Genomic DNA, 27,110 nt, shown 5'->3' with positions numbered 1-27,110 from the left:
ACAAATACCGTTTTATGCTGTTAATGCTGTAGATACAGTTTATCTACTGGTATTGTTAAATGACTGATTTAACTGTTAATTTACATGTGAGGGATGAATATTCAACAGTATTTTACAATTATTGTCAAATACAGTCGGATACGGTTGTAAATCCACCGTAAATGTACAGCAATTCGTTACAGTGTGGAAATAAATCTGCGTCACCCTCTGAAAAAGGTAGAACCTTTTTTACATCGGTAAATGATTACCACAGTCATTGTTTGACCCAACAAGCCCACTGCTGAGATGACTGGCAGCTCCCCACTCCCACTCTGTGCTCCACTGTCAGTGCAAAGGAGTCTGGAGCTCTCTGGCTTTCTCCCTGTGGCAAATGTTGGGGTGTACGGAAGCCCAGAGCGGACGTTTACGTATAAACTTTTTTTTGATGGTTTTCTCGAGATAACGAGTTAATTTACAGATGGTTTTCGAGGCCACTTTTTCTCCCCAGTCCGCCCCTGTTTATATGTGTTTTATGTATTTCTGGCAAAGGTTTTTACCCATCTTTACCCCCTTTCATTGAAAACTGAATAAAGTAGTCTATGAATCAAACATGGGATGTGGAGCGTTTGTGTAACAATTCTGCTGTGAAAATGCACAAGGCAAATCCCGCTGGTGTGACGAGCATTTGAAGAATGGAATCAGGTTTAACACACCAAGTGTTATTTATCTCGTTATCTCGAGAAAACAATGATCGTTTTCTCGATAACGAGTTAATTTACCATTATCATTATTGCATTAAGGCGTTAATTATTTAATGTTGATAAGTATTTTATCGCGACTTATTGCATATATATATATTTTTTTTTATTTCAAAATTAAAACACTAAAAATTGGTGGGATTTTGTGCCTTTAATGGAAGTTCAGAGAGTTAATTTACTGATGGTTTTCGAGATGACCATCTTTTCTTGAATGCTCACGATCAGTTTCTCTGTGTTCTTAAAGCCTTTCCAAGAACGGACTCAAGCTGAAAATGTCAGATTTTGGAGAACCCGACATAGATCAACGCATCAGATTTTTACTTCTGTCGAGGTCTAACAGGCTGAAAAGTTTGTTTGTCTTGTAGAGATAACTTTCATATCAGCCGGCGTCCTTTAAGGAGACGTTTACACCTCAGTGATCCTGCTGATGTAGTCGACTTCATCAGTGACCGGCTGAGGGGATCAGCCGTCTCCATGGTTACCTAATGATGCTCGAGAGGTGCCGTTATCGTTTTCTTGAAATAACGAGATAAATAACTCGAGAAAGCAAAATGCTCGTCACACCAGCGGGATTTGCTTTGTGCATTTTCACAAACGCTCCATGTTTGATTCATAGGCGACTTTATTCAGTTTCCAATGAAAGGGGGTAAAGATGGGTAAAAACCTTTGCCAGAAATACATATAAATACATATAAACAGGGGCGGACTGGGGAGAAAAAGTGGCCTCGAAAACCATCAGTAAATGAACTCGTTATCTCGAGAAAACCATCAGAAAAAAGTTCATCCGTACCGCGGCCGCTCTGGGCTTCCGTAGGGGGGGAATCGGAGACTAACATCTTTATTTCTCTGCAGGCTGGGGACAGTTGAAGAGTGCTCAAAGAGAGCAGCAGCTAACATGCAAACAGACATCAGCATCAGTTTGACGACACATTTCAAGCTATCAAAGTGGTTTAAGTTATTGTAAAATCCCTCCAAGAGGACACACAAACATTTGTTGTGACTTTTTGCCCTCCTTTATTATCTATTTTAGTCCAAGTTTATCCAAAACTGGGCACCGTGATTTGTTAAATAAGTAGGCCGGGCAACGATTAAAATGTTTAATCTAATTAATCACATGATTTCCCTGATTAATCACGATTAATCGCATTTGTACGTAAAATCCAAAAATGAATCCAAAAGTAGCGTATAGCTTTTAGCATTTAGCTTTATTTTAAATGTGCTGCCATATAAATGAAAGTGCCATAACATTTGTTGTGCAAACACACTTTTAACATCAGCATCTTTCTGTAGTTTTTATGTAGAAGCCTCGCTCCACTGTCTGTTTCCTTGAATGACTTGCTGCTATCAGTTGTGTGTTTTGCCTTTAAGTGATATTTTAGACTGGAACTACTACGCTGAGAAGACAATTCAACTTGGCAGAGTTTACAGATGACTTTGGTTCTGTCGACTCCGCCGTCTGGAAGAACTTTAAAATGAAAATGGCCGAGTAAAAGTTCCCTACCCTTCTCCATGTTTGGTGGATCCGCCGATTACTTTCTTTTCCGGTTCCGCAGCAGACAGCAACAGACTTTTACAATAATAAAAAATATATAATAAAGCAGGGGTGGTCCGTGGCGTAGTGGGTTCAGCTGGCCCCGGTTCGAGTCCCGTATCGGACGGCCCTGTGCTGCATGTTGTTCCCCCTCTCTCTGCCCCTTGCTTCCTGTCTCTCTGAATTTTCCTATCCATTAAAAGGCACAAAAGCCCCGAAATTATATAAACAAAAAATAAATAAATAAATAAAATACTGCCTTAATGCGCGATAAAATATTTATCGCCGTTAAATAACTAACAAGTTAACGCGATAATAACGAGTTTACTCGCACAGCCCTATAAATAAGATGTTCAACACAACCTAAAAGGGCGTCCTCAAAACGCCTGCTCCTGTCAGACAGCAGGAGGGAAACACAACTCTAACACCGACCGTGTACTTTCAAGTCCTCGCCGTGACCATTAGAGGGTGGGAGCAGAGTGGAAAAGGTTCGGATTTGAACCAGCAAACTCAGGTTTGAAGGCAAAGTGGTTTAGATTCCACTCACCATCCCCTAACGTGAGCCCTCACTGTGAAACTGTGGAGTATGTTTCAGCAGACGAACTCTATGTGAACTCTGAACTCTATTCAGGCATCTGGTCAGGACGCCCAGAACCGGCTGGAGAAACTAGGTCCTGGGAACTCTGCTTAGACCGTTGCCCCGGCAACCCAAACAACTTTCTGGTTGGGTTTGTGCAATAATCACTTGATTATGGCTAAAAATTATTTAGTTAGAGCTTAAAAAATATCATAATTAGGATTAAAAACACCTTTGTACGTCTCGGACAACATTATCTCTCAGGACCCCAGGAGGTAACACACAATTTCAATGTGATCAGAACTAGGGGTCAATTACGGCCTAAATTATTCGATCTGTTATTAATTCTGCTCACACCAAAGTCAAGAGGCTTACATTTTATCTAAAACAACCCGAACTTCTAAAGAAATCATAGCAGTTGAGTGTTATATTGTGGATTTTTTACACTTGGCAGTTAAAAAAGGAAAATTAGAGACAAAGAAACTTATCTGAAATCATCCCATGACACATGATATTAATATAAAAGCCTCAAGTCTGGACTTAAAAGGCTCATTCATGTCATCTTTTACTTTTAATTCAATTTATTTACCCCTTTATATTCTGTATCTTATGAACCACCTCAGGTCTGCACATAAATAAGTAAGTAACCATATAATGGCGCATCGGCACTGCCTTTAACTCCAGAACAGGAGGCTACATCCATCTTTTTCACGCGCTCTGAAGCCTGTATTTGCTTCAGAAGTGTCGTCAAACTGATGAAGATGTGTTCTCGATTTGCATTGGACCGACTTCTCTCCCCCATCCTGGAAAAAAAAGGAACTTTTGACAATCAGTAAACACCGTGAGTCATCTCAGAACGGGTCTCACTGTTTGTGGTAATTACACCCGACTACCTGAACACCAGCCCATGTTTCAAAACGGAGCCTCTAAATGTGCGTAATACTGCATTTACAATCAGTAACCGGCTGCATGAGAATCACACACAGCCATTATGATACATAATCAACACTTTCCACGTAGGAAACATAGAATATAGCATGAATCTCTTAGCGTATTGCTCAATTATAACATTCACAATTTCAATCTAGTTGATAAATAAAGCATTTATGTTAAATCTGTCATTATTTGTTCCTCTTTGCACACTCATCACATGTATATATCCATCTATATATCTATATATAGATATAGATATATATCTCAAAGATCAAAATATAATATTGAAACACTGTTAATTGCACTGAAAAGATGGCTGGGATTATAAAACACATATTATACAGTAATCCTCAACTGTTGGGTGTGTTTTTTTGGGTAATTTATCGGGTCTGAGATGCAATAACTTTGTTTGATATTAATAAACGGATTAAAAGAGACCAGCTGGAGTTATTTCCTCCTAATTTTCACGTGTTATTGGAACCAAATTCCAACAGGATGCTCCAGTAATCGGGTTTGAAAGCAGGCAACCAGCCTGATTCTGTTTGTTAAACCAGACTTACTGTGCAGTTTATTCTACAGGATTAAAAAAAAAAAGAAAAACAACCAAACTATTCATATTTATATTGAGATAATAATGAGAAGACACAGCCAACAACCTCCAGAATGTGGCCGTTCGTCCCAGACTCAGAGATTAGACACCGTTTTGTGTTGGCTATTCTAAGAAAATGCAACAAGTTGAATGCAGCTTTCACGAGGTTGAAGAAGGCAACGGCAGCAGCGAGATGCAAAATGCAAAATTCAAAAATTCACAGGCAAAAAAAAAAACGTCCAAGTCGCCAGAGGTCCGTTTCTACCTTCCTGGTGTTCAGCGGCAGGTTTGGAGAAGCTTCCGTTTCTGTTGGCCGTCAACCGGACGAGGAAGAGGACGGCGACGAGGACGAGGACGATGAAGACGAAGGCGAGGGTCTGTACGCGCCGCCGCCTCCCGATTCCGGGAACCTTCCCGAAGCCGAGCTTTCCGGCTCTTTTTCCTTCCGGCTTCCGGTGCAAACGGACCTCTGCGCCGGTTTGAACTGCCACGTCACCTTCTTCGTCGCCGACAGCTGCTCTGCCGACGTCGACGGCTCCACGGTTGCCATGGGAACAGCCGGTGTTGCCGCCGTGCCGGTGGCGTCCTCGGTCGCGCTCTCGGCGTCGCCGCTTTCGCATCCGTCCGGCTCTGGGAAGAGATCCTCCGGCGCTTCGGGCTCGGCGGCTTCTCCGAACAGGTCCCAGTCGGGTTCGGCCGGCGGCCGCTTGGGCCGCGCCGCGCCGGCGGATCTGTGACCGGCGGCGGAGATCCTGGAGGAGCGGCTGGGATCCGAGTCAGACAGGTCCGAGTCCCAGTCGCTGTCCCCGGCAACGGAGCCGCAGCCCAGAACCGACACGTCAGCAGCTCCAGAGCCAGAACTTTCTGAGTCCGACTCCCTGGAAAAACGCATCAGACAGAATGAAAACATGAGACTGAAAATAAGTGCAAACTGCGCCAAGAAGGCCTCAGAAACACGACCTCAACACGAGAATTTCTGTGTCAGAAGGTCCAAAAACACAGAGTGGAACAACACAAGCAGCCGCACGTTTAAACACCTACGATGACTTTACAAATGGGGACAAGATGGCAGAGATGGGGACTAGCGTATAGCTTTTAGCATTTAGTTTTATTTTAAATGTGCTGCCATATGAATGAAAGTGCCATAACATTTGTTGTGCAAACACACTTTTAACATCAGCATCTTTCTGTAGTTTTTATGTAGAAGCCTCGCTCCACTGTCTGTTTCCTTGAATGACTTGCTGCTATCAGTTGTGTGTTTTGCCTTTAAGTGATATTTTAGACTGGAACTACTACGCTGAGAAGACAATTCAACTTGGCTGTAAATGCAGGAGTTTTTTTTTTTTCAATTTATTTTGAAATACGTGCTTTTATGTTGAAACAAGTAAAACAGGAAGTAGCGCCGGTTAGCTCCGTTAGCTTCACACCTGTAGCGGTGATGTTACCCGCTAGTTTATCTTTATTTTTTATTCGTCCATGCTTCGTGGTGTTTGCTGTAACTGTGTGAATGTGATGCATTCAACAGACTTTTACAATAATAAAACCTGCGTTAATGCGCCATAAAATATTTATCGCGTTAAATAATTAACAAATTAACGCGATAATAACGAGTTAACTCGCTCAGCCCTACCTAAAATAATTGTAAACTATTGTCATAACATTTATACCATGGATATTATTTGAAACTAAGGCTTGTATGTTCCACAGCGTTGTCAGTGGGCATCTGTATGCGTTCCAGCCCCTTGTGATTTACAAATTAAGCACTGGTGAGGTGATGAGTAAAATGGCAGCATGCTGCATTTTCTCAGACTGGCCTGGAAGGGCAGAAAGATCACAGTTATGCACCAGCAGAAGCAGACAGACGGACAGATGGACGACAGCACCAGAACCGTGGGGAACACAGATGAAGGCATACGTACTTTCCGCTGTAGGGTGTAGTTCCTGCAGGGCCCAGCAGGAGGCAGGCCGGTGCAGCCAGATAAACAAAACTGTCGGTGCACAGGAAATCTCCTTCCTCCGGTTTCTGAGGGGCGAGGTGCATCAGCTTGGTGTCCAGCGCCGCACTCGGTTGATCCACGTGCGTCTTCACGCCGTCGGCATGTTGTAGAACGTGTTCCCGCTTCGTATCGTGGGTGAAGACCTCCATCGGCGCTTCGCCCTTTGAGGCAGGTCTTGCCGACACGGCGAGATAAACAAAGCTGTCCGATTGGACAAAAGGATCCAAGTCACCGCAGTCTAGTCCGGAGCTTCTGATTGGCTTCTGATAAGGATCCAGAAGGTGTTTGATTGGTTGTTTTGATGGTGACAGAGGAAGAGGGGCGTCTGTTCCCATGAGGGTCACTTTCTTCCTGGGTAGTTCGTCCTCACTTCGTAGGACGTTAATGTTTGTGTGGCCCGTTGGGGTCTTACCGACTGAAACCATTCCTAGCTTTTCATCTTTTCTGTTCGTCTCGTCCGCCGCTCTTACGTCTTCTCCCATCCTTCCACACCCAGAATCCTCTCTTTCGCCATCTCCGTCCAAGTCTGCGTGTGACGGGGTGCTGAGGAGGGACGGATAGCACCACTGCAGGTCTGCACTCTCCTCCCTCCCCCATCCCTTTAACCCTCCTTCGTCCCCGTCTTTCTCCAGCGACGTGTTGCTGCTGCCCAGCTCCGATCCGCTGATTGGCTGGTCGCTGTCAGAGCCGCCGTCCTCTTGGCTCTGATTGGACAAGGAGAGGAAGACGCCGCTGGAGTCGGACTCCAGCGTCAGGTTGGAGTCAGGAGAGCTGTCCTCTTTATTGGAGCTGGAAAAAAGACAAGGCAGTCAAATGACTGCTTCATCCCCGTGAGTTAGCTAAGCCCCCGTGAGTTAGCTAAGCCCCCTTGAGTTAGCTAAGCCCCCGTGAGTTAGCTAAGCCCCCCTGTGAGTTACCTAAGCCCCCGTGAGTTAGCTAAGCCCCCGTGAGTTAGCTAAGCCCCCGTGAGTTACCTAAGCCCCCGTGAGTTAACCCGTGAGTTATCTAAGCCCCCGTGAGTTAGCTAAGCCCCCGTGAGTTAACCCGTGAGTTATCTAAGCCCCCGTGAGTTAGCTAAGCCCCCGTGAGTTAGCAAAGCCCCCCCGTGAGTTAGCTAAGCCCCCGTGAGTTATCTAAGCCCCCGTGAGTTAGCTAAGCCCCCCTGTGAGTTACCTAAGCCCCCGTGAGTTATCTAAGCCCCCGTGAGTTATCTAAGCCCCCGTGAGTTAGCTAAGCCCCCCTGTGAGTAAGCTAAGCCCCCGTGAGTTATCTAAGCCCCCGTGAGTTATCTAAGCCCCCGTGAGTTAGCTAAGCCCCCATGAGTTATCTAAGCCCCCATGAGTTAGCTAAGCCCACCGTGAGTTAGCTAATCCCCCCGTGAGTTAGCTAAGCCCCCATGAGTTAGCTAAGCCCCCCGTGAGTTAGCAAAGCCCCCCGTGCGTTAGCTAAGCCCCCCCGTGAGTTAGCTAAGCCCCCGTGAGTTAGCTAAGCCCACCGTGAGTTAGCTAATCCCCCCGTGAGTTAGCTAAGCCCACCGTGAGTTAGCTAAGCCCACTGTGAGTTAGCTAAGCCCCCGTGAGTTAGCTAAGCCCCCCGTGAGTTAGCTAAGCTTAGCCCGTGAGTTAGCTAATCCCCCCGTGAGTTAGCTAAGCCCCCGTGAGTTAGCTAAGCCCCCGTGAGTTAGCTAAGCCCCCGTGAGTTAGCTAAGCCCCCCGTGAGTTAGCTAATCCCCCCGTGAGTTAGCTAAGCCCCCGTGAGTTAGCTAAGCCCCCGTGAGTTAGCTAAGCCCCCGTGAGTTAGCTAAGCCCCCCGTGTGTTAGCTAATCCCCCCGTGAGTTAGCTAAGCCCCCCGTGAGTTAGCTAAGCCCCCGTGAGTTAGCTAATCCCCCCGTGAGTTAGCTAAATCCCCCGTGAGTTATCTAAGCCCCCATGAGTTAGCTAAGCCCCCGTGAGTTAGCTAAGCCCCCGTGAGTTAGCTAAGCCCCCCGTGAGTTAGCTAAGCCCCCGTGAGTTAGCTAATCCCCCCGTGAGTTAGCTAAGCCCCCCGTGAGTTAGCTAAGCCCCCGTGAGTTAGCTAATCCCCCCGTGAGTTAGCTAAGCCCCCGTGAGTTAGCTAAGCCCCCCTGTGAGTTAGCTAAGCCCCCCTGTGAGTTAGCTAAGCCCCCCTGTGAGTTATCTAAGCCCCCGTGAGTTATCTAAGCCCCCGTGAGTTATCTAAGCCCCCATGAGTTATCTAAGCCCCCCGTGAGTTAGCTAAGCCCACCGTGAGTTAGCTAATCCCCCGTGAGTTATCTAAGCCCCCATGAGTTAGCTAAGCCCCCCGTGAGTTAGCTAAGCCCCCCGTGAGTTAGCTAAGCCCCCCCGTGAGTTAGCTAAGCCCCCGTGAGTTAGCTAAGCCCACCGTGAGTTAGCTAATCCCCCCGTGAGTTAGCTAAGCCCACCGTGAGTTAGCTAAGCCCCCGTGAGTTAGCTAAGCCCCCCGTGAGTTAGCTAATCCCCCCGTGAGTTAGCTAAGCCCCCCGTGAGTTAGCTAAGCCCCCGTGAGTTAGCTAATCCCCCCGTGAGTTAGCTAAGCCCCCCGTGAGTTAGCTAAGCCCCCGTGAGTTAGCTAATCCCCCCGTGAGTTAGCTAAGCCCCCGTGAGTTAGCTAAGCCCCCCGTGAGTTAGCTAAGCTTAGCCCGTGAGTTAGCTAAGTCCCCCCGTGAGTTAGCTAAGTCCCCCCGTGAGTTAGCTAAGCCCCCGTTAGTTAGCTAAGCCCCCGTTAGTTAGCTAAGTCCCCCCGTTAGTTAGCTAAGCCCCCGTTAGTTAGCTAAGCCCCCCGTGAGTTAGCTAATCCCCCCGTGAGTTAGCTAAGCTTAGCCCGTGAGTTAGCTAAGTCCCCCCGTGAGTTAGCTAAGCCCCCATGAGTTATCTAAGCCCCCGTGAGTTAGCTAAGCCCCCGTGAGTTAGCTAAGCCCACCGTGAGTTAGCTAATCCCCCCGTGAGTTAGCTAAGCCCACCGTGAGTTAGCTAAGCCCACCGTGAGTTAGCTAAGCCCCCGTGAGTTAGCTAAGCCCCCCGTGAGTTAGCTAATCCCCCCCGTGAGTTAGCTAAGCCCCCGTGAGTTAGCTAAGCCCCCGTGAGTTAGCTAATCCCCCGTGAGTTAGCTAAGCCCCCGTGAGTTAGCTAAGCCCCCCGTGAGTTAGCTAATCCCCCCGTGAGTTAGCTAAGCCCCCCGTGAGTTAGCTAAGCCCCCGTGAGTTAGCTAATCCCCCCGTGAGTTAGCTAAGTCCCCCGTGAGTTAGCTAATCCCCCGTGAGTTAGCTAATCCCCCCGTGAGTTAGCTAAGCCCCCGTGAGTTAGCTAATCCCCCCGTGAGTTAGCTAAGCCCCCCGTGAGTTAGCTAAGCCCCCGTGAGTTAGCTAATCCCCCCGTGAGTTAGCTAAGCCCCCGTGAGTTAGCTAAGCCCCCCTGTGAGTTATCTAAGCCCCCGTGAGTTATCTAAGCCCCCGTGAGTTATCTAAGCCCCCGTGAGTTATCTAAGCCCCCATGAGTTATCTAAGCCCCCATGAGTTAGCTAAGCCCACCGTGAGTTAGCTAATCCCCCCGTGAGTTATCTAAGCCCCCATGAGTTAGCTAAGCCCCCCGTGAGTTAGCTAAGCCCCCCGTGAGTTAGCTAAGCCCCCCCGTGAGTTAGCTAAGCCCCCGTGAGTTAGCTAAGCCCCCCGTGAGTTAGCTAAGCTTAGCCCATGAGTTAGCTAATCCCCCCGTGAGTTAGCTAAGCCCCCGTGAGTTAGCTAAGCCCCCGTGAGTTAGCTAAGCCCCCGTGAGTTAGCTAAGCCCCCCGTGAGTTAGCTAATTCCCCCGTGAGTTAGCTAAGCCCCCCGTGAGTTAGCTAAGCCCCCGTGAGTTAGCTAAGCCCCCCGTGAGTTAGCTAAGCTTAGCCCGTGAGTTAGCTAAGTCCCCCCGTGAGTTAGCTAAGTCCCCCCGTGAGTTAGCTAAGCCCCCGTTAGTTAGCTAAGCCCCCGTTAGTTAGCTAAGTCCCCCCGTTAGTTAGCTAAGCCCCCGTTAGTTAGCTAAGCCCCCCGTGAGTTAGCTAATCCCCCCGTGAGTTAGCTAAGCTTAGCCCGTGAGTTAGCTAAGTCCCCCTGTGAGTTAGCTAAGCCCCCGTTAGTTAGCTAAGCCCCCGTTAGTTAGCTAAGCCCCCGTTAGTTAGCTAAGCCCCCCGTGACTCCACAGATACCATCAAACCTGTAATAACCCACTTCATCAGATGAAGGGCGCTGATCTGTTTCTGTCACAGAGCCTGAGGACGTCTGCACACACGTCTCAGATGATGGACGCGTCATTATCAACACATTAGCGCTCTAATTTGGCCGTGGCGAGCGTCTGAATTCAATCGGCCGTGACGACGCTCGTCTCCTGGGTGGTTGATCGTCAGTCTGATCTGGTCAGAGCAGAATCAGTGAAGGGCACTTCCACTGGGCTTTTATCTCTGCTTCATAATGTGCTTCTGACACCTGGAACCTCTTCACGTGAATCATTTTACGGCCCAGAACATGTCAGACTCGACTCTAATTAGATAAGGAAACAGGGATAATGGGGTCAGAGATAAGGTGTCTATAAGCCGTCTATGCTTGGCTGGAGGCCGTGGAGCAGTAAAACAGCTGCAACCCAACAACGCTGAGCTGCTCGATTGCACAAAATGTTCCAAAAAGCAGGCACTCATGCTGTTCTTCTATTAGGAGAAGCTCATTATAATAATGGCTCAATGAAACAGCAAAAACAATGCGTTTGTGTCCATTAAAACAAGATGGATGTGCATTCAGTCTCCTGCTGAATTAGGTTGGGAATCCTTCATGATTTTACATTTTTATGCAAAAATATGATCTAAAACTGCAGCAGATTTTCACACAGGTCTCAAAAGCACATAAAGAGAAATAAAGATTTGCTTTTTGTCTAATTTTTTTAGGGAAATGTTCTAAAATGACGTTTTTCTTTTGTAAATAAAATGGTAAATATGAGTCCAGCAGAACTTTTACTGAGTGTGTTGCAATACAATAAAGTTGATCAGTGAAGACACGGAACAAAAAATAAATAAATGAAGGTCTTTGTAGTTTGTATCTGTTAAATAAAAGCTTAAAAGAATCCAAACTTTTAAAGGAAATTGTGTTTTTTTTAGTAGCTTTGTTATCTTAACTTTCACCGAAAGACCAGGGTTGTGTTCGAAACCGCCTACTGCATTCTGCATACTGATCGATCAGACAGTATGCAGAGCGTTTACCCACAATGCACTTCGCTCCTGCCCGAGCCGAAATCAGCCGGCCTGAAGCTGATTTCTCTTAAGCTCTAAACTCTGTAAACTTTAGCAACATTTGAAACATTTTCAGGTGAGAAAGTAGTCGTTTAGATCCCCAACGTGTTGAAAACCTGACAAAATACCGGCTGTTTACAATTTTGTTCCCACGAATTCGGCGCTACTAAAGCTAGCCGTAGTGAGCTAACGCACTTCTGCTTATTTTCACAAAATAAAATACCCGTTGCCTTTTATCATAGGGAAAGCCATTACCATACAATTGGGGCTTTTGTTTTGAAAACAGGAAGTGAACCTACCCTCGTTGTAGCTAGCTTGAAACTGCCGTTTTGACAGGAAATGACGATCGGCGACGTCACGTTACGTTGCATCTTGGGTAGTTTGAGTATGAGTAGTAACCTCATGATGCTTACCCAACATTTAGGAGAATCTAGTATGCATCCGGGAACTTAAGAAAAGTTAAAGTTAGTAGGAGAAGTACGCGGTTTCGAACACAACCCTGAACTGTCACTGCAGACATGAAGCTGATGCCTTCAGGGTCACTCAGTGGGGTCACATGGCTCTGAAAGGATCAGATTATTGGCTAAATTACAATAAGACTGAGCTGAGCAAGGGTAATTCTCCTTGGATATATGGCGGTGAATGAATATGATCAGAGGCACAAAGCGTGTCATACCCCGGTATGATAGGTGGCGCTGTACCCATTCCAGCTGTTGCTAATAGAGCCACTTCCTGTTGACCTCTTCACCACCAACAACAACAACAAACTCAGGCATTGGAGAAAGATGGAGAACGCAGAGCCAGATGAAGCTACGTCCCTCTACATTTGGTCTGTGATGATGCCCAACGGAGCATTCTCCATCGCGTTGTTTGTTTCTTTCTGACGGAGACAACAACAGGAATATCGTCTCCTTTGACTTCCGGGTCACGACCCCGGGAAAACATCTGGAGCATGCGCAGAACGCAAAGTCTGATTCACCACGTGCTTCAGCGTCTACAAGCAGGTTTAGAGTGACTTTCAACCCAGTTATCTCGGGGTCTGAATCCCATCCGAAATAATTCTTAATGAGATTAAGGTGTCTATATGTACTTAATAACTCAGTCTGATTGTAATTTAGCCAATAATCCGATCCTTTCAGGGCCATGTGACCCCACTGAGTGAGGTGTGCACATCTGTTACTGCTTTCATGTTTTGGATTAGATGCAAACTAAAGGCATCATCATCGTCACTCTTTGTTCAGCCTCATTTAAAGGTGGGGTAGGGGATCTTTTTCTGGAGCATTTTTTTACATATTGCTTGAAATACTCTTCACACCCCCATTGCAACCAATTAATTAAAAGTTTTGACACAAAAATGAAAAGTTTTAGTGGCCTCTAGAACGTACAATCTAGGAAAAACAGTATCCAATCATACTGAACGGACCGTTAACGATGACTGGATACTGATGCCGTCTATCAAACTGCAACCTGCTCCTCCCTCCCCCTCCTTCCCCCTGTGCACGTACCCTGCTCCGTGAACGCATTACGCGCCCAGAAGCTTGGCAGGAAGCAAAACTAGAGCCAGCTTGGCTAGCACCTAGCATTATTAAACGTATAGTTAGCATAAACTAAATACTAAATACTAAATACGGCAACGATCGATGCTTGCTGTCAGAACAGCGCTCGTGCACCTTCGTGCTCGTTCATGTACTCTAGAGGCGTGCCTTCGGGGGGAAAGTGAAGAAAAGGGTTGGGACTTTTTACCTGTGTATTTTCAAAACGCAGCTTCGCTGGACTCAAAATCCAGGATCTCCTACCCTACCTTTAAATTGAATTACTTACATTTACAATCCAAACTAAGAGAAGTCCTGACACTTTATATTTCATCGCTCTGTGAGAATATATCAGAACTACAACAAAGAAAAGATAAAAAAAATGAAAAGAAATCAAATTGAAAAGAGAAACTGACAGAAAAAATACCTGCAAAACTTGCATTTTGTTGCGTGAATCAGCTTTAAAAATCTCCTTCGATCGTTGTGTTAAAACACAGAAAAACATCCTGATAAAAGTCACCAACTAAACCCAAAACTCAGCGAATGATAATGTAGAATTTAACCGACTCGCCCAGGGATCAGACAGGCAGTTTGTAGTTCCACAGCTGGATTTGTTTTTTTGTGCCAGGTTCAAATATCCAGCATGTTTGCAGCACTGATGGAGCCAGAGTTGATGGGAATCATGTCCCGGAATTACCTTGTGCCAACAGTGGAGGTGCCTGCAGATTTAATTGACCAGTCAGCGGGCGACCTGTCAGCGTCTGTGGCCGGAGACGCCGTCGCACTGAGCTCCAAACTGACCTGCGATCTGCTGCTCACGCCTGAGAAGAAGAAGAAACACCAGAGAACAAAGAGAGCCGCCATTACAGCATCGATGTCTACGCACACCTCAAAAAACCCTGACTTCCGTCATCTTTTACTATGCATCCACCAAATTTATCTACCATTGAAGCCAAATAGTAACAGTGTTCTTTGTTTAATTGTATTGCTGATATTAAGCAATGGTCGGCCCAAAATGTTCTCCATTTAAATGATGATAAAACTGAAAGCATTGTGTTTAGGGACGGCTGGCTTTGGCACCGTAGGCTGTGTTCGAAACTGCATACTACATACTTCCATACTGCATACTCATCGATCAGACAGTATGCAGAGCGTTTACCCATAATGCATTTCGCTCCTGCCCGAGCCGAAATCAGCCGGCCTGAAGCTGATTTTGCTTAAGCTCTAAACTCTGTAAACTTTAGCAACATTTGAAACATTTTCAGGAGAGAAAGTAGTCGTTTAGATCCCCAACGTGTTGAAAACCTGACAAAATACCGGCTGTTTACAATTTTGTTCCCACGAATTCGGCGCTACTAAAGCTAGCCGCAGTGAGCAACGCACTTCCTGTTATTTTCACAAAATAAAATACCCGTTGCCTTTTATCATAGGGAAAGCCATTAGGATACAATTGGTGCTTTTGTTTTGAAAACAGGAAGTGAACCTACCCTCGTTGTAGCTAGCTTGAAACTGCCGTTTTGACAGGAAATGACGATCGGCGACGTCACATTACGTTGCATCTTGGGTAGTTTGAGTATGAGTAGTAACCTCATGATGCATACCCAACATTTCAGAGAATCTGGTATGCATCCGGGAACTTCTCGCTTACTCAAACTCGCTTACCAACTCAAAAAGTTAGTAGGAGTAGTAGGAGAAGTATGCGGTTTCGAACACAGCCCAAGTCTTCAAAGCTTAGTTCAACCGTCAGAAATCTGGGAGTGACCTTTGACCTTTGACCTGAGGTCAGACAAACAAATTAACAATGTCGTCAGGGCTAGTTTTTTCCAGCTGCGTCTCCTGGCCAAAGTTGAAACATTTATCTTTCTTATCTGTAATTATAAATATTACACAGTGTATTCCAGCTTCATGCCAGGAACATGCTTGTAGTAAAATGTCAGACACCCCCGAAGCGGACTGTACCATTTCATCATCAGTCTGCCTGTCACAGGCTCACGTTAAAGTCCAAAACAATTTGCGCCAGAGTGCCGTGTTTCAACGAGCTGTAGATGAACTTGAGTAGCTATCTAACTGGTTTATTACACTCAAGTTTCTCACTTTCAGAGTTTCAGAGTCATTTTGTGTCAAGTGACTTCAGACAGACGCTAACGTGCGTCTAAATGTAAAATGTCCCCGTGTGAATGTTAGCTTACATGTTATTAAATGTTAGCTTACATGTTAGCTTACATGTTATTAAATGTTAGCTTACACGTTATTTGATGTTAGCTTACATGTTATTAGATGTTAGCTTACACGTTATTAAATGTTAGCTTACACGTTGTTAAATGTTAGCTTACATGTTATTAAATGTTAGCTTACATGTTATTAGATGTTAGCTTACACGTTATTAAATGTTAGCTTACACGTTGTTAAATGTTAGCTTACATGTTATTAAATGTTAGCTTACATGTTAGCTTACATGTTATTAAATGTTAGCTTACATGTTATTAAATGTTAGCTTACATGTTAGCTTACATGTTATTAAATGTTAGCTTACACGTTATTAAATGTTAGCTTACATGTTATTAAATGTTAGCTTACACGTTATTAAATGTTAGCTTACATGTTGTTAAATGTTAGCTTACATGTTATTAAATGTCAGCTTACATGCTATTAAATGTTAGCTTACACGTTATAAGATGTTAGCTTACACGTTATTAGATGTTAGCTTACACGTTATTAAATGTTAGCTTACACGTTGTTAAATGTTAGCTTACATGTTATTAAATGTTAGCTTACACGTTGTTAAATGTTAGCTTACATGTTATTAAATGTTAGCTTACACGTTATTAGATGTTAGCTTACACGTTATTAAATGTTAGCTTACATGTTATTAAATGTTAGCTTACATGTTATTAAATGTTAGCTTACATGCTATTAAATGTTAGCTTACACGTTGTTAAATGTTAGCTTACATGTTATTAAATGTTAGCTTACACGTTGTTAAATGTTAGCTTACATGTTATTAAATGTTAGCTTACACGTTATTAGATGTTAGCTTACACGTTATTAAATGTTAGCTTACATGTTATTAAATGTTAGCTTACATGTTATTAAATGTTAGCTTACATGCTATTAAATGTTAGCTTACATGTTATTAAATGTTAGCTTACATGCTATTAAATGTTAGCTTACATGTTATTAAATGTTAGCTTTGTGCCCTGTGCACGTCACTCTAGTAACCTGCAGGCGTGCACTGTGGTCAAGTTGTAAACAATGACTAAAGCTTGCTGCGTTGCCAGGTTTGACAGTTGTCCCCTTTTTACACCCTGGAGAAAATGTTGACACCCCCCCAATTATCACTGTATAATTCGTACACTGACTGACATAATATCTAAAAACTAAACTGTGCTTAAACCAACAGGTATTTTGACCTCATACAGATGTCAATAAGACCCAGAAAATTGTGTCAAATTGTTAAAAAACAAAAAGGGCGTACTATGACTCCTTTAACTATGTTATGTTTCATTTAGTTTGGTGCAGCTTGTTCACGAAAACCACAATTTAAGGCTTTAATACAGGTGGTGTTAATTTAAAGTGAGATCACTGAGTATAAAGTAGGAGCCATGAATGTGTCTGTATGTTACATATCTCGGTACAGATTCAAAGAAAGAATCATAATGTTGGAGGTTATTGACTATTTGAATATTTTCAATATAGCTAAACTGTTTTACATTAAATCTGCTGGTTATTGTAGCACCAGGCTCGCAATCTGCCTTCATGATCCAAGTTTAATATGATGGTGATACTGAGCTTCCCTGCAGACAGATGGGAGCTCTGCGTGGATTATATTTGGTGAGGCTGCGTTTCCGAGGGAAACGGAATAGACGACAAAACAAAAACCGAATGACTTTGATGTTCAGACTCAGCATCTGAAGATCTCCCGGCAGCGTTCTTAAAATTTCAGTTTCTGAAACGGACAAAATGCGTCTTTTTTTCTCATATTCGGTTCACATTAGAGCAGAATCCTGATATTAATGAGAAAGAAAGGAGAAAATGTGTCTTTTTTTCTCATCGAACCAGGGCCACTATGCCACGGACCACCCCTGTGTTATTACTTATTTTATTATTGTAAAAGTCTGTTGCTCACAGGCTTTTATTTTGTAAAAGTCTGCTGCTGTCTGCTGTGGAACAGGAAAAGAAAGTAATCGGCGGATCCACCAAACATGGAGAAGGGTACGGAACTTTTACTCGGCCATTTTCATTTTAAAGTTCTTCCAGACGGCGGAGTCGACAGAACCAAAGTCATCTGTAAACACTGCCAAGTTGAATTGTCTTCTCAGCGTAGTAGTTCCAGTCTAAAATATCACTTAAAGGCAAAACACACAACTGATAGCAGCAAGTCATTCAAGGAAACAGACAGTGGAGCGAGGCTTCTACATAAAAACTACAGAAAGATGCTGATGTTAAAAGTGTGTTTGCACAACAAATGTTATGGCACTTTCATTCATATGGCAGCACATTTAAAATAAAGCTAAATGCTAAAAGCTATACACTACTTTTGGATTCATTTTTGGATTCTGCGTACAAATGCGATTAATCGTGATTAATCAGGGAAATCATGTGATTAATTAGATTAAACATTTTAATCGTTGCCCAGCCCTAGTTTTAATTGATTATCCTGCTTACAAGTGGTTCAATTAGCTCATGATCACTATATAAAGTTCTTCATTGATTTGAAATGCTGATTAGTTCAGCTTTAAGGGGGACAACCACTGATTAGTTTGGCCACTAAGCTGTCAACTAACATGCAACAAAAAAACATGTTGTCACTACTTTTAAAGCCGTTTTATTTGGTTCTAAAAGAACAAATCCCAAGTACAACTCAGAACTATTTCACTTGACAACTGAGTATTCTGGTTTTGTAACAAACTACAAAAACAGAACACCTTGTGGTTTTAGTTTCTAAAACCTGAACAAGTCTAAGAAATAAAATAAAATAAATAGCTAATGTTTATTCACTATTTTTATTATATTTTATTTTATTTTGTTCTATTCTATTTGCTTGTTTTTACTTTAATTGTTTACATATCTTTTACTGTATGCTGCCATGTTCAGTTTTTATTTTTATTTATTTATCTTTATAACCCCGGTTCTGCACAGATGCAGCATTTAAACCTGAACTGAGCCAGTTTCAGGCAGAGAATCTGTATCTTTATACGGCTACTTTACACTTTCTTTTCTCTGAAACGTGCACGGCCAGCTTTTGGGTCAGTTTTGCATCAGGTAATGAACAAGCATTTGTTTCAGGGTAGATGAGGTGGCAGCCGGCTCTAAAACGCTCTGCTTTCACCTCAGAGACCAGCAGGAAACATTCTCCTTCTCCCTGGTTTTACCACCGTTTCACTCTCTGGTAAGTCGGGTTTTTCCATCTTTTTTATCAATTCTTTGGTTATGAACATGCACTGAAGCCACTTGGTTGTGTTAATTAACTCTGGTTAAAGTTAAAGGTTCATGCATCTCATGTGTCTTTGTCACGTGGCTGCACACTGGAAAAAAATGCCCCTCCAAAAATAAGTTAAAAAAAAACAACAAATAAAAGACGTTTTTGCTTGAAATAAGCAAAAAAATCTGCCAATGGAACTAGTGAAAATCGGCTTGTCAACATTTCTTGAAATAAGATGTGATATTTGGGACTTTTGAGATAAAAGTGATCTTGAAATTATCTTAAAAAACCTCTTCAAATGAAAAAAAAGCTTGTTTCATATGATATGTGACTCAAAACAATTTGTTTTCAAGACCTTTTCATTTAACAAGATATTCCAGATGTATTGTATTAAAACAAGTCCCTATATCTGGCTGAAATGGTACTTGTTAGGCAGTTGTGTCTTATATTAAGTGTAATGAGATATTTTGACTAGAAATGAGACAATAAGACTTTGATTTTTTTCCAGTGCAGACCCTGGGCTGTGAAAAGAAATGAAAACATGATATCTAACTTTACTTTGCATAAACTTAACATGGCTACATAATTCTCAGGAGACTCTGATGTCTTATTAAATGTTGTGTTTTAATCAGATTCGGAAAAATAATAAAGAAAACATCAGCCGCTGACCTCCATGTTGGTCAAACTTTAGCAGAAACTATTTTTTAGTTTCTTTAGACATATCGCCTAAAGACGCTCGACTGACTGATTAACCCTAATCCCTGATAGGGGGCATTTTTCTCCACTTGGGGTGAACTTTCTCCTCTAATTTCACACTGGAAATAGTGATACTCATCATATTTGGTCCAGTTGTGCATTTTTGACTATTTTTTCGAATTTCAAACACACATCATATAAAATGCAATTTTTTATTGTGTAGAAAAAAAACTCCTTAATTTCTGAAAAGGGACATTTTTGTCCCCTTTTAAAATGACCTAAAAACATCATATATTAATATTTATTTCCACTTTTTTTTCATAAATCTTTTATTCCACTTCAGTTCTGATCATAACTACCACGTTATCAAATTATTTTAAAAAAAATTAACCCTTTAGATGCCAATTTGATCTTTTTAGTCCAAATTTGAAGCCTTTAGATGCCAGTATTTTCAAAATATGGAATGCAAAGTGGAATTATTGAGTAGGGATAATTATGGTCTGGGATATGTCAATGATTAGCAACAAAACTGATTTCAAGGGATTTTTAATTTTTTTGTTATGCCTGATTTAAAAAAAAAAAAAACTCCTTAATTTCTGAAAAGGCCCATTTTTGTCCCCTTCTAAAATGATCCCCAAAATACCATATGTTAATATTTTTTTCCACTTTTTTTCCAGAAATCTTTTCTTCCACTTCAGTTCTGATCATAAACACCAAGTTTTCAATTATTTTCAAAAAAATTAACCCTTTAAATACCAGTGTATATGAGGTAAACACCAATTTCTGTTAAAAAACACACACAAAAACTGCTGTATTTTCAATATATGCAATGCAAAGTGAAATATTCTATGGGGGATTATTAGGTCTGGGATATGTCATTGATGAGCTACAACATCAGTTTTTACAGCTTTTTAGTTTTTCTGCAATGGCAGATTACAGGGAAAAAAAGCGGGAAAAAATAGCGGAAGTATGATGTTTTTAGGTCGTTTTAAAAGGGGACAAAAATGTCCCTTTTCAGAAATTAAGTTGTGTTTTAAATCAGGTATGAGGGTTAAAGCAGGTAAAACACGCTCATTACTGTGAAAGTTTCCCTCAACAACACTTATCCCAGTGAGCCTTTTCACGCCGAGCTTCACAATTTGCTTAAAAGGTTACGTTTTCTGTCAGTAATAATCCCCAAATATCCCAAAAGTCTGCACAGACTCAGCAGGTTTGACCTTTTTAATCGCAGACGCTTCGTTTGTGGGGCTGTTTCTCTGGAAGTCAGTGCACTTATCTTTAATTAACTCTAGTTAAACTTAACATGGCTACATAATTCTCAGGAGACTCTGATGTCTTATTACATGTTGTGTTTTAATCAGATTCGGAAAAACATCAGCCGCTGACCTCCATGTTGGTCAAACTTTAGCAGAAACTATTTCCAATCTATTTTGATATTGAAATGATATTTTTACGGAAACCAGTGAAGTCAATTCAGCCAAAGCTAAGGTACGGCGAGGTCACTATAGTCACATGACTACAGTATCAATCAATAAATAAACATGCCCAGCAAATAATCCCCACAAAAGTCTGCTATGTATCTTATCTGTCTGCAAATGCAGTCTCCCTCACATAGCCGCTAACAGAACAATGGACTCGTCTCCGTCTCCCTGTTAGCATTAGCGTTAGCATTAGCATTAGCATTAGCGTTAGCGGTGGAGGTGCTGAGGTGGACAGCCTCGTTAACAGCCTGAATCCCACCTTCACTACCTGGTCCTCCTTCCTCCGCCGCTGGCTGGGGCATCAATGGACCCATCATCACTTGCCCTTTTTTGGTGATAAATAAATCTAAAGTTTTCTGCTTCCTTTTCATATTTTACATTAATTAGCAAACAACAAATCCAGCTAATAACATCAGCTTTGACCTCCAGGCTCCGTCATCTCGTGGGAGATACAAATACAAATTTCAATTGTAGGGCATTTATATGTAATAAATAATAGAATAATCAATACAAATTGACACAGAGTAATTCCATAAATTCATTTAAAAAAAAAAAAAAATAAGAAAAACGAACATTTACATTTTACCCTGGAGCCAAGGTGTGGCAGCTGCCACCCAATTGACGCCCATGACGGAAGCCCAGAGCGGCCGCGGTACGTATAAACTTTTTTCTGATGATTTTCTCGAGATAACGAGTTAATTTACCGACGGTTTTCGAGGCCACTTTTTCTCCCCAGTCCGCCCCTGTTTATATGTGTTTTATGTGTTCGCAGTTTGTTTGTCTTGTAGAGATAACTTTCATATCAGCCGGCGTCCTTTAAGGAGACGGCCGGCTCGACTGCAGCTCAGCAGGCGTTTACACCTCAGTGATCCTGCTGATGTAGTCGACTCCATCAGTGACCAGCTGAGGGGACCAGGCCGTCTCCATGGTTACCGAATGATGGACGAGAGGTGCCGTCATCGTTTTCTCTAGATAACGAGATAAATAACTAAATAAATAACGAGAAAACGAAATGCTCGTCACACCAGCGGGATTTGCTTTGTGAATTTTCACAAACGCTCCATGTTTGATTCATAGGCTACTTTATTCAGTTTCCAATGAAAGGGGGTAAAGATGTAGCCTGACTACGTCATACTCACGATTCTAGTCAGAATGTGAGTCTGATACCACTCAATAGAGTTTTGAGTATGGGGCGTGTTTCAACCGAACCAGGAGAAAAAATGCCTCTTCGCTCAATTGGATAGACCTACAACCAATCAGAATTCAAACCAAGCGCTCTTTAGTGACGTAGTCGATAATGTCGCTGTTGATCATCTGTCCATCATCGTATAAAGCCCGCCCTGGCAATCTGATTGGGTCGACTGATTCCATGTCGGGCATAATGATTTCCCAACTGAGCAGAGCCAGACCCAACTTCCCAACCAAAAATTTTATGGGCGGGGCTAAGTTCGGCTGGCACCCAGGCTAGTAAAAATGCGTAAAAACCTTTGCCAGAAATGCATATAAACACATATAAACAGGGGCGGACTGGGGAGGAAAAGTGGCCTCGAAAACCATCTGTAAATTAACTCGTTATCTCGAGAAAAACCATCAAAGAAAAGTTTATACGTACCACGTCCGCTCTGGGCTTCCGTATATTTTGCCAAATTTTGCTTAAAAAATCTTAAATTTTTTTTTTACATTTAAATCTGAGACCAAAGTGTTTGCAGGATTATATTTGTCTATTTTAATCAGAATGAGCACACGCTGGTTAATGGAAGCTACCTGTGAGGAGGCCGGCCTTCTCTCTCTGGGGTCCAGGGTGGGTCTGGTACATGTCGGCCCGCTCCCTCTCCAGCAGGGGGGGGTATGAATCCTGGGCGTCCCGGTGGGGCTGGGACAGGTCCAGGTGCTCCAGGTCGGAGTCCAGCTCCCGGGCCCTCCTCTCCAACTCCGTCAGGCTGAGCTCTGAGGCTGCAGACGAGGGAGGGTGGGAGCCCCCGAAGCCCAAGGGGGGCCGGAGGAGAGGCCAGCGCTGCAGGGAGCCTGAGAAAGAATCTGCATCTCCTCCACCTCCACCTCCACCTCCACCTCCTCGCTTCTCCCAGCCGTCATCCCACAGCGTGTTGACCATGTCGAGCACAGCATCCCAGCTCTCCACCCCCTCTTCCTCCCCCATCGTCCCTCCTTCTCCCGCCTCCACCTCGCCTTCTTCTTGGTGGAACTCCACCTGAACCAAGTCTTTGGGTTCATCTTTAGTCTCTTTATTCTCCACTTTTTCAGATGTTATTTCATCATTCCTCCTCTCTTTCTCTTCCATCTTTATCTTTACATTTTCTTTATTTTTTTCTTCAAACCTTTTCTCCTCCTTCTCTTGTTTAGTTTCCTCTAAGGGAACCTTCTCCTCTATCCTCTCCTCTCGGGTCTCCTTCACTTTCTTCTCCTCCTTCTCCATCTTCTTCTCCATCTTCTCCATCTTCTTCTCCTCCTTCTCCATCTTCTCCATCTTCGCCTTCTTCTCCTCCTTCTCCATCTTCTTCTCCTCCTTCTCCATCTTCTCAGTCTTCTTCTCCATCTTCTCCTTCTCCATCTCCTCCCTCCCAGCCTTGGCCTTCCCCGGCTCTCCTTGCTTCTCTCTGCTCCTGGACCTTCTGGGTTCTTCTTGCTCCCTGTAGACCCTCCAGTGCTCCAGGTTCTGCTCCTTCAGGGAGGCCCGGCCCACCAAACCGGTCCCCGGTCCCGGTTCTAGGTGAGGGGGCTCCCTCAGGGAGCACCGGCCGGCGTTCTTGATGGACGGGCTCTCTGAGCCCGGGCGTGGACGCCTCTTCTCCAGCGCCGACAGGACGGAGGGCAGCGGGGGCAGGATGGGGAGATTGTGCAGCGCCCCCCCTTGACGGACGGTCCTCTTTCGCACCATGATTCTGCGAGGCCAGGTGGACTCGATGCCCTCCGGCGGGCCCGTGGATTCAAAGTCTTCGAACCCTCTGGTTTGTCGCGGGCTGAGCGCACCGGGTCGCAGCCCCGTGGCCGTGCCGGGCCGAGTCCTGGAGCCGGACTTGGATGATTTAGACTTGGATCTTGAGCTTTTTGCAGCTGGGTCGGGTTGACTTCTATCCGCTGGTTTGATCTGTGGTTGGTCTGCAGGAGGAGCTTCTGTTTGGCCTCCAGGACCAGCACACGTCTGAGCTTCGGCTGCAGTCTTTGGGCCGACTACCCCGGCCTCAGTGCCACCCTCAGGCTGAAGTATAGCAGCGCTTTTAGCATCCGTCTCGGCTTTAGCTTCTATTCTGGACTCAACCTCGTTATTAATTTCAGCTTTGACTTCAGCCTCTGCTCCCATCTTGTTTTCCATCGGCCTAGAAGCAGCTTCGGCCACAAACCCTGCGTCGGACACCGGCTGCCCCCCAGGACGGCAAACGCCTCCGACCTGAAGGTCATCTGCAGGCCCAGGACGGCAAACGCCTCCGTCCTGAAGATTATCTGCAGGCCCAGGACGGCAAACGCCTCCGACCTGAAGGTCATCTGCAGGCCCAGGACGGCAAACGCCTCCGACCTGAAGATTATCTGCAGGCCCAGGACGGCAAACGCCTCCGACCTGAAGGTCATCTGCAGGCCCAGTTCTCCTCTCGGTGCCACTTAGGTTTGAGGAGGCAGCTTCTGGTTTGGGTCCAGTCTTCCCGGCCTTTTCTCCCCCCTTTGTTTCCCCTCTGTGCCTCTCCTTGCCCTCCATGCCGGACTGCACTTTCCCCTCTAAGTCCCGGCCCCCCGGCCTTGTTTTCACCTGGGAGCCCACCCTTTTCTCAGACACATTTCTCACGCCAGCCCTGGATGCGTTATCAGATTTGCCCCAGCTCTCGGCTCTGTGGTGTTCCTGTATTCCGGCCCTGATTTCAGCCTCCGACAGGTTCCCAGTCGTGACCTCGCTCACTAACCTGGGCCCATGCCCGGATTTACTATCAACCAGCATCAGGCTAACACCCCCGTTGTCGTACTTAGACACCATCCCCCCGCCTACCATCTCGGGGCCGACCTTGGAGCCGGCTCTGCTCCGGCCCACCGCTCCGGTGCCCATTCTGGGGGCAGCACTGGGGGAGGGCGAGGGGGAGGGCTGGGGCAGCAGCAGGGGAGTCGTGTCCAGACCCTGGTCGGACTCCAGGAACACCGAGTCCCTGTCGGAGCGCACCGGTTGGCCGTAACCGAAGGTCCCGAAGGTGGACGTCTCCCTCCTCTCGCGCTCCCTGGCCCTCTCCCGCTCCAGCCTCCCCCTCTCCCTCTCCCTCTCCCACTCCCGCTGGGCCCACCCTCGCTCCATCTCCCTTTCCCGTTCCCGCTCCCACTCCCGGTCGCGCTCGCCGCGGCCCCAGCCGCCGGCGCGCTCCCTCAGGTCCTGCTCCAGGTCGTGGGCGGACAGCTGGACCAGCGGCGCCCTGTAGGGCGAGCGCCTGAGCTCCTGGGGGGGCGACAGCCTCAGGCTCTGGGTCTGGGAGTAGTGCCTCGGCTGGATCATCTGCGGGGGGGAACAGCGCAAACTCTGGCTCTGGCTGGGCCGAGGTTTGGCCGGGGAGAAGAACACCGGAGTGTGGTATCCTGAGGAGAGAGGCGAGCCGGAGAAGGGTGAGATGAGGGGGGAGGTCAGGGAGGAGGACTGCCCCACAGGAGGGTAGTGTCCCGGGTTCAGATACCCCCCGCCCCTGTCCATCATCTCAGCCGTGGTCAGCTCCACGCACTCCAGGTGCTTCGGAGGCGTCACGACCTTCCAGGAGTGTCGACCATCCCTGTTCTTGGTGCTGTCTCCATGGTGATGGTGGTGCTGGTGGTGGTGGTGTCTCCTGGACGAGGACGAGGACACCCCCGGGGCGGAGAAGGACGACACGGAGGGAGAAACGGATTGGTTGAAACACCCCGGAGAATGGCAGCCGACCCCGGTGCCGTCCTGACCCCCCAGCTTCAGCGAGTCGTAGACGGCCCGCTCATCCAGCCGCCGCACGAAGGACGGGTTCGGGGTCAAGGAGCGCGGCGGCGGGTCGAACATGTCCGCCGGAGACCGTCCGACTCTGAGGGAGCCGCTGGCCGAGTAGCTGAAGCTCCCCTCGCCGCCTCCGTCGCGCCTGACGGACCCTCCGGGGTGGTGGTGGTGATGGCTGTCGATCTGCTGGTTGATGCACATGGTGTCGTAAATGGATCGCTGGGGAATGTAGCCGTCTCCGTACCCCCCGTCCACCCCGCCGTCTCGCCCTCCCACTCCCCCTTCGCCGACGCCATGCTTCTCAAGGCAGCAGGAGCTCTTCCTGAAACACCCGGGGCGGCTGAGGGGCTTGCCCATGATCGGTCGGATGGACGGAGGTGGCGGGGGTCGGTGGGAGGAACGTGTGAAGCTTGAAGAACGAATTGTGAAAGTCGTTAATTTTACTAAATATGGGAGAAAAAAATTACAAAAAGTCCCTTTCAGAATGTGAGGCAGCTGGTTCTGATGGGGCCATAGAAAATGTGAAGAAACCCTCTTTCTTCTGTGAAGTCCTGAAGCACATTCCCTCTGTTTTAATGAGAAGTCAGGACGGCTTCGTGATCAAAGCACGGCGCTCCTTCTGAAAAAGTCCTTCTGTCAAAAGCTCCACGAGTTAAAAACAACGTAAAGAACATTACGTGCACGATAAATCCCGCTTTGAGAAATATTCCAATCAGATTTGGATGAAAAAAGGATGAAAAGATAAGAAGAAAAAAACGTCCAAATGTCCAGTTCTTAGCTCATCGTTCCTCCAACTCTCCACATTTGTGTTTATTCTGGTTGTTTATTGTTCTGGCTGTCTTGTTCAGAGCCAATTAAATCTGTATCCAGCAGAGCATTAGTCCGTCAGACATGCAGCGACAGAGAGAGCGAGAAAAGTGGAAGGAGGATTGAATCCAGTTCTCCGTCCTCCCTCATTCTGGCTGTTTTTGCTGTTTTCCGTCTCCCTGCTGAAGAGAACAAAGCAGACAAACACCATTAGCTCAATACATCAATATATATATATATCAATATATCAATATTAAAACAGACTCCCAATGTTTGACACTATTTACCAATAATCACTCTTGCATATCTAATTAAAAGGAGTTTAATCCCACGTAGGAGAGCCGTTTCACCTGTGAAAGCTGCTGTGTTGTATATCCTCTGAGGCTTTGATCGGATCCTCGAGCTTTAAAATGTGATCAGATCTCAGCCAGAGGATCTAACTGCAGTAAGAGTTGGGACATGCTGACCCTTTCGGCTTTGCTTTTAACCCCCGTATTTTATCTTCAGTTTTCTCTCCGTGTCCACCAACTTAATCGGAAGTGCAACGAAATTGCTTGAGTGCATCTTAAA

The 27,110-nt window shown here is 45.4% G+C and overlaps 1 protein-coding gene across 2 annotated transcripts; it reads right to left on the bottom strand.

Annotated features, from left to right (window-relative positions):
- Positions 1–869: 869 nt before the first annotated feature.
- LOC142366303 (uncharacterized) lies at positions 870–26,667 on the bottom strand. 2 transcript variants are annotated; one of them, XM_075448140.1, is made up of 5 exons: positions 24,090–26,667; positions 22,553–24,056; positions 13,887–14,010; positions 6,287–7,153; positions 870–5,245 (listed from the first exon to the last, which is right to left on the bottom strand). In XM_075448140.1, exons 1-5 carry the CDS (start codon positions 26,088–26,090, stop codon positions 4,684–4,686), a joined length of 5,058 nt encoding a protein of 1,685 aa, XP_075304255.1. In that variant the 5' UTR covers positions 26,091–26,667; the 3' UTR covers positions 870–4,683. The 2 variants fall into 2 exon arrangements, with proteins under 2 accessions (XP_075304255.1, XP_075304254.1); XM_075448139.1 differs by having other exon boundaries at positions 22,553–26,667.
- Between the last annotated feature and the right edge of the window lie 443 nt (positions 26,668–27,110).

Source organism: Odontesthes bonariensis, chromosome 17, assembly GCF_027942865.1.
Source record: "Odontesthes bonariensis isolate fOdoBon6 chromosome 17, fOdoBon6.hap1, whole genome shotgun sequence".
NCBI classification, from domain to species: domain Eukaryota; kingdom Metazoa; phylum Chordata; class Actinopteri; order Atheriniformes; family Atherinopsidae; genus Odontesthes; species Odontesthes bonariensis.
Note: the sequence above shows the minus strand (reverse complement) of the source record. Positions and strands in the feature narration are given on the sequence as shown.